Here is a 7,739-nt window from a genome sequence, read left to right as displayed (position 1 = left end):
CATTAATCATGGGTGTTAAATACACGTGAATAGAATATGATGTAAATTCTTCAGCAGATTTAGCCTAGTGCTCATTTAAAAAAATCCTATGAAATGTAAACTGCAGTGATGTAATACTATGAAACATCAGCTTTGTGTTGTCCTGTGTCAGCAGTTCCTGAAGTCCAGATGCAGTGATTATATAAGAGCTGAAAGCCTCGTTTATCTCTCAGGTGCCGTTAGAATAAGAGTGTAATGTGACCTTCGCCTCAAGCGCTGGATGAGTCTATAATGACACAGAACTAATCTCAACACACATTCGCTCTGAACACTGAGTGTTACACTGAAATGAAAGGATTTGAGAGTCCTGGGAAATCTCCTTACAGCGACCTCATGCCTGCAGATCACTGACCTGCTGTCAACACACACACACACACACACACACACACACACACACGTCCTCAAACCGCCTTTAAAAGTTTTAAAGGGATAGTTCACCCAAAAATAAAACTAATTACTCACTCTCATGTTGTTCCAACCCCGTAAGACTTTCGTTCATCTTCTGAACACAAATGAAGATATTTTTGATGAAATCTGAGAGCTTCTGTCCCTCCGTAAACTCTTAATAAACTCTTCATGAACACTGATCAGCAAACACGAACAGAAGCTCAGTTTAACCTGATTGACGCAGGAGAATGAAGCTCATTGAAGCTCAAACGTGCTGCGTAACACGAGAATGACCTTCAGTCTTCAGTCACACGATCCTTCAGAAATTTGAAATCTGATTTGCTGCTCAAGAAACATTTCTAATTATTATCAATGTTGCAAATAGTTTTGCTGCTTCACTTTTTTTGAAAATCCCTGATGCATTTCTGAATGAAAAGAAAGTTCAAAAGAACTGCATCTATTTGAAATAGAAATCTTTTGTAACATTCAAAATGTCTTCAGTCAGTTTTAATTCATTTAATGCATCTTTGCTAAAACATTTTTTATATATATTTTGCATACTTTTTTATTTGAAACAAATAAATCACAAAATCCATTTTTTTTGTAAATACATTCAATTTATTACCAATTTAACACTCTATCATTAGACATCTGACAGTGACTTAATTTAAAACATTCATAATTTTTTTCTTTTTCCTCCGAAGAAAAGAAACATCTGAATTCATAATAACATCTATACAAAGACCAGATAATAGGTACAATAATGGGATTAAAAAGTGTTCTTAATGCAAATTCAATGGCAACAAAAAAATGACACTAGCCGCCACACTGTTTGTGTGTGTGTGTGAGTGAGTGTGTGGTGGCTTAAATCATGAGCTTTATCACAAGGTACAACAGCGTCTGAGTACATGCACTAAAGTGCTAGTGTTTAAAGGCATGCATATCAAACATGATATCTGCACAACCGCTGTCCAAACCCCAGTCCACACGTCTCCAAGAAATCTGCACAGGACGCCTAGTGGAATATTGGTCATATGTGGAACCAATCCTAAAGCATCCCAATATAAAACGTCTCATATACACTGATGAATCAATAAAAATATGATCTGGGATGTTGATTAACCCTCATGTTGTGTTCCAAGAGGGTTTTCTTTTTCCTGAAAATGCTAGTTAATGTTATTGCATTGGACTAAAACTGACTATTGGCTTTGATGTTTTTATCAACTTTCAATTAGGACCGATTTTGTATTTCTTTTTGGAACGGACTGATCGTAGGCCTCATTTATCTGAGCTTATGCACCTTGACAAAAGGATCGAATCCAATATTTGGTGATGATATAGCATATTATGAGAAATTTACAAGCAGTTTAAAAGGCAGGTCATTTTTGCCAAATTACGTAAAGGATTTTCAAGGGTTAAGAAAGCAAATTTAACCCTGGGTCTATGTCTTTTTAACCCCAGGTTAAGGTTCATTTTAACCCTGCGTTGAGCAACATTGCACACTTGTCATTTTGAAAGAGTGTTTGCATCACTTTAACTGCCTCAATGGTTTGCTAATTAAATATTCATATATTTAAAACAGTTGCATATGCTTACAAGCATTTAGCACTTTTTATTCAGACCTGGTTTACAGACGTCTCATTAAAACAAATGGAATTTGCTTTGGGATTGGTTGTAGTTATGACAGCTTATTTCCAACTAGAATCCCGTGGATATTCCTTTAGGGTTTTGTGACTTGGGAAATGTGCATAAGTATAATCAGTGTCAATATACTCTCCTGTCATCATTTAACATTCAGTTTTACATTGGGTTTTAAAATACATTGTTATGATTGACATCATGTATATCATTCGTCCCTGTCGAACTCGAGTGTGTGGTTTTCGCCTTTAGTTTAATTCTCCTTACTCCCTAAGTCTTTTTTAAATTCAAGCATCAAAGGTTTCCAACAAAAATGGGATGTACGAGAAAAATAAGAAAATAGTTTTATAAACTATATACACAGAACATAATTTAACAAAGGATATTCAATCCTCCGAAATATAGAAGAAAAAAAAAAAAAAACGAACGCAAATGCATGTAAACTTTTATGCTGTTCTGACAAATATTATTACTATCCAGTATCAGAACATCTGAAAAGAAGTTCGATGTTTTACGACCAGACCAACACATATAAAGTCATATGTATTGCATACATGTACATTGACACACACACGAGTACGGGACCGTTGCGAGGTCACGTGTGTGTAGGCACCTCTTATGGAACACTTTGCGGTGTTTTGCGTCAGTACATTCCAGGTTCTTGATAATTCCAAAACGGAAGTTCTAGAATGTTTTCCGAATGGACGAGTTCAGCTGGTGCTCACAGGACTCTGCCCCCTAGTGGCAGTTCAATGGTTCTTAGAAAGGTTCTCGATGGTTCTCGATGGTTCCGTCGTACCTGTGGTCAGGCTGGGATGGAGGATGGTAAAGGAAAGTCAAAGCATATAATAATGATCACCATGTGACCAGGGGCTTCGCTTTCTGCTTACCTTTTCAGAAGTAAAACAAGCGCTCTAAATTCCAATTCTTCAATTCATATTCACACTTGACAACTAAAAGGGGGTTGGCAAAGGATGTAGTCTAGGCTGGTTAAGTGTGTGGGGAAACCTCCTGCCCGGGGTCCTCCGTCTCCGGGATGGCCTGAGCCGGTCTGACGGGCGAGGGGAAGAGGAACCTCACTGTGCGCTGCGTGTGTGTGTGTTTGGGTGAGGATGAGGGCGAGTGAGCGGCCCAGCGGGACGGGGGTCGACGGTTGGCGGGACGAGCCGGTCGAAGGAAACAGGAGTGCAGAGGTGGAGCCACTGAGGAACGGGGCAAATCCTGCAGTCAAGGAAGAAAACATGTAGGATTCAAACTCTGAGCTTCTGCAGGACAGGTTGTTTTTTGTGTCAAGTTAGTTGGTGGTTGGTCTGCAACAGTGTTGTTATTGTTAACTAAAACATAAAAAAAAAAAAAAAAAAAATTGTTAATTTGTTAATAGAAATAAGGCTGAAATTAAATACTGGATGAAAAACTGAAATACTGAAAAACTGAAAAAAATACGTTTAAGTTGAATTACTAGAATTACTAAAACTAAAATTTAAATTCAAATAAATGAAAGCTATATAGAAATACTAAAAACGCTAAAATGACAAAAACTAAATTAAAATGAAAACTAATATTCTAAATATAAAAGCTAACTTAAAATATTTAAATACTATAAATAAAGCTGAATAGAAATAGAAAAAAGTAGAAATATTAAAACTCATTATCATTAGCTGAAGTAAAATAAAATATATTAGATGGAAATCTGTAACTTAGAAAACTTGTTGAAGTACTAGAATTACTAAAACTAAAATAAAAATGAATTAAATCTACATAAAGCTTAAGTCAAATAAAATAAAAACATTTTTTTTTTGAAAAAAGAAATGTTGCCTTGCCTTTACCAAAATAAAACTAGTTAAAATACTAGTATTACTAAAACTAAATAAATATAAAAATAAATAAAATAAAAATAAATTTAAGCTAAATAGAAGTACTTAAAAAAAAGACAAAATCACATAACTAAATTGAAATGAAAACTGAAAATCTAAAAATAAATATAGCTTTATAATACTATAAATAAAGCTAAATAGAAATATAAAGAAGTTATTTTAAAAAAAGTAATATATAAATATTACATGGGAAACTGTAACTTAAAAAAACTTAGTTGAAAATATAAATGTTGCCTTGGCAATGAACTAAAATAAAATAAGTAAATAAAAAGCTAATTCAAAATACATATAAAAAAATACTATGATAGCATCTAATAAAAAAATAACACTGGTCTGAAAGTAATAGTGCTTTTACAGATTTAACATGAACTGAAATTGATAAACATCATTCATGCATTCTGTGGCAGAGAGTGAAGTAGAATATTCAGCTTGTTTTGGACTGAATGTCTGCTTTTGAGGAAATACGCATTTTGAGCTTGATTTATTCTAAACAATTCTCTCGAGCGATAAAGCAAACATTAAAAATGAAAGAGATTTCAACGTGAGAGGTGGATATTTTCTGTGGTTTGAATAATTCAAAAACAGGGATTTACTACTGTACCTCTGCCCGGTTCTTGACCGAGACTTTGAAGCGGATACAAAGTGAATTTGAATGGAGTTCTATGGAACTCTGTTTATACACTCCAGTGACATCATAACCAACACGAAACACACAAACTAAAACTAAAAAGAAATCTAGTTAAAATTATTTATGTTAATTGAAATAAAATATAAATATTAGATAATAATAAACAACAACTTGGAAACGAACTTAAATAAAATTACAGTATTAAAATGATTAAAACTAAAATGGAAATAATTTAATTAAAATTATGACCAAAAAAAGCACATAAAACAACTACTAAAACTATAAAGATTGAAGGCAATTTTAAATATTAAAATATTAATATTAATATTGAATATTAAAAAACTCAACCAAGCATCAAGTTGTTGTTAGAAGTGAAGAAATGAGATCCAGCATTAGCAGCAAGTGTTAAACGGCACAATCAACACACACAGCAGCCAATGAACCCTACACACACCACTAGCACTGCTAGCATGCTCACGTCCTGTTAACACAAGACAGTACAGTACAGTACAGTACAGTAAACCCAGAAAGCACAAGATGTTATGGTGTAGTCTCCATCAGTAGGGCTGCTGAGGTTAAGACCCTTCGAAATGGACAAAAATAATACAGTTACAAACACAGAAACACATAACAGCCAAAGGACCTAAGAAAAATTTAAAGTTAAGTGATTATATATTAATAGTCAAAATGGTAACGCCATCCAAAAAGCCACATTTGAGTTTGATATACAGTGTCACTTAAGTCACTTTAAAAAGTGTGCAAATACATTTTGTCTTCATTTAAAATACTATTTTTATTGTTTTATACAGTGACACTTAAGTCACTTAAAAAAAGTGTGCAAATACATTTTGTCTTCATTTAAAATACTATTTTATTGTTTTATACAGTGACACTTAAGTCACTTAAAAAAAGTGCAAATACTTTTTGTCTTCTTTTAAAATACTATTTTTATTGTTTTATACAGTGACACTTAAATCACTTGAAAAAAAGTGTGCAAATGCTTTTTGCTTAAATTTAAAATACTTTTTTTTATTGTTTTATACAGTGACACTTAAGACACTTAAAAAAGTGTGCAAATACTTTTTGTCTACTTTTAAAATACAATTTTTATTGTTTTATACAGTGACACTTAAGTCACTTTAAAAAGTGTGCAAATACATTTTGTCTTCATTTAAAATACTATTTTTATTGTTTTATACAGTGACACTTAAGTCACTTAAAAAGAGTGTGCAAATACATTTTGTCTTCATTTAAAATACTATTTTTATTGTTTTATACAGTGACACTTAAGTCACTTAAAAAAGTGCAAATACTTTTTGTCTTCTTTTAAAATACTATTTTTATTGTTTTATACAGTGACACTTAAGTCACTTTAAAAAGTGTGCAAATACATTTTGTCTTCATTTAAAATACTATTTTTATTGTTTTATACAGTGACACTTAAGTCACTTAAAAAAAGTGTGCAAATACATTTTGTCTTCATTTAAAATACTATTTTTATTGTTTTATACAGTGACACTTAAGTCACTTAAAAAAAGTGCAAATACTTTTTGTCTTCTTTTAAAATACTATTTTTATTGTTTTATACAGTGACACTTAAGTCACTTTAAAAAGTGTGCAAATACTTTTTGTCTTCATTTAAAATACTCTTTTTATTGTTTTATACAGTGACACTTAAGTCACTTTAAAAAGTGTGCAAATACTTTTTGTCTTCATTTAAAATGGATTTTTTTATTGTTTTATATAGTGACACTTAAAGGGATACTTCAGGATTTAGCATTAAGCTTTGTATTAGTAGAAAACCTGTAGTATTTTCGAATTACCGTGCTTTCCACCCTCATATCCCCCTGAGAGGAGAGATTTATGTATTTTTTGTCTGGAAAAAATCCTCTGATGACGCAAAAATCGTCATTTTGCGTCATCGGAGGATTTTCTGGCCAGAGGCTAAAGACTACAGCCAGTAGTAGGGGCTGTCCCGCATGTTTTCAACCCGCCCATAGGAGGTGGGATCTCACTCAAATAATGTATACACAGTCAGCCGTCTTTCTTTGGAAGCTAAGCTAGCAGGCTCTTGTTCTGTGGAGAAAGCTGAGTAGTAGGGGTTACCATCCTCCTTTTCCCGGACTTGTCTGGCGGGCGAGATCGTTCAAAATGTACGGGATTCAGCTTTTGCTTTCCGCGGTCGCCATTCATTGTTTACATGCACACCTCTTGTTTCAATCTAACTGAATTCATTCCGATTGGTGAATCTGACTGTAGTGTTTACATGAACGCTAAACAAGTGATTGGTTGATGTGCGTTTTAACATTGCTAAGAAAATTCCCGCTCCTCCGTGAGAGATACGAGACCGGCGCGTCTCAGTAATGACGCCACCAGCCTCGCACCGTTCTCCCGCGCCCCTCAGCCTCGTCCTGCTCGCCACAGTAAACATAATGATTGGCGACTATAGAACACAAAAGCCGAATCCCGGACATTTTGGGCGATCTCGAAATCCCAGGCTCGTCACGGAGACTCACTGGTAGCCTAACCTTGTTGTTTTCAACTGCGCTCTCTAACCGGTAGGCGTGGCCTCGTAGGGCAGCGAAGCAAGTGCATTCTGGGAGTTGCTGTCTTTCATCCACATGAGCCAAAAATACATTTTCTGGCTTTTCTCAGTCTAGAAAGCTCCAAATAAAAAAATTTCTTCACATTTCTTCTACATAAATGACCTATTTTAAATACACATTCATCTTTCCAGAGGTGAAGTGTCCCTTTAAGTCACTTAAAAAAAGTGTGCAAATACTTTGTCTAAATTTAAAATACAATTTTTATTGTTTTATACAGTGACCCTTAAGTCACTTTAAAAAGTGTGCAAATACTTTTTGTCTTCATTTAAAATACAATTTTTTTTATACAGTGACACTTAAGTCACTTAAAACAAAATAGTGTGCAAATACTTTGTCTTCATTTAAAATTCTATTTTTATTGTTTTATTTCTTAAAACATCTATTTAGGAATTTGTTTAACTTAGTTCACTGTAAAAAATTTGTAACCCTCCCAAATCAAAAATTTCAAGTGACCGATAACATCTAAATTTTTCAATTGGCCCAAGTGAAAATCTGTAAATTTAATTTTATAATTTACAGAATTTCACTTGGGCCAATTGAAAAATTTAGATGTTATCGGTCACTTGA

The 7,739-nt window shown here is 33.6% G+C and overlaps 1 protein-coding gene across 1 annotated transcript in view; it reads right to left on the bottom strand.

Annotated features, from left to right (window-relative positions):
• Positions 1-1,975: 1,975 nt before the first annotated feature.
• Positions 1,976-7,739, bottom strand: part of mtcl1 (microtubule crosslinking factor 1) — a 76,024-nt gene continuing 70,260 nt past the window's right edge. The window contains exon 13 of the mRNA XM_081374050.1: positions 1,976-3,285. Within this exon, the coding sequence (XP_081230176.1) occupies positions 3,055-3,285 (231 nt within the window). The 3' untranslated portion in view covers positions 1,976-3,054. The remainder of the gene's footprint in view (positions 3,286-7,739) is intronic.

The sequence above is a fragment of the Scardinius erythrophthalmus genome (assembly GCF_964197995.2).
Source record: "Scardinius erythrophthalmus genome assembly, chromosome: 9".
NCBI classification, from domain to species: Eukaryota; Metazoa; Chordata; class Actinopteri; order Cypriniformes; family Leuciscidae; genus Scardinius; species Scardinius erythrophthalmus.
This window is presented reverse-complemented; position numbering and strand designations above follow the sequence as displayed.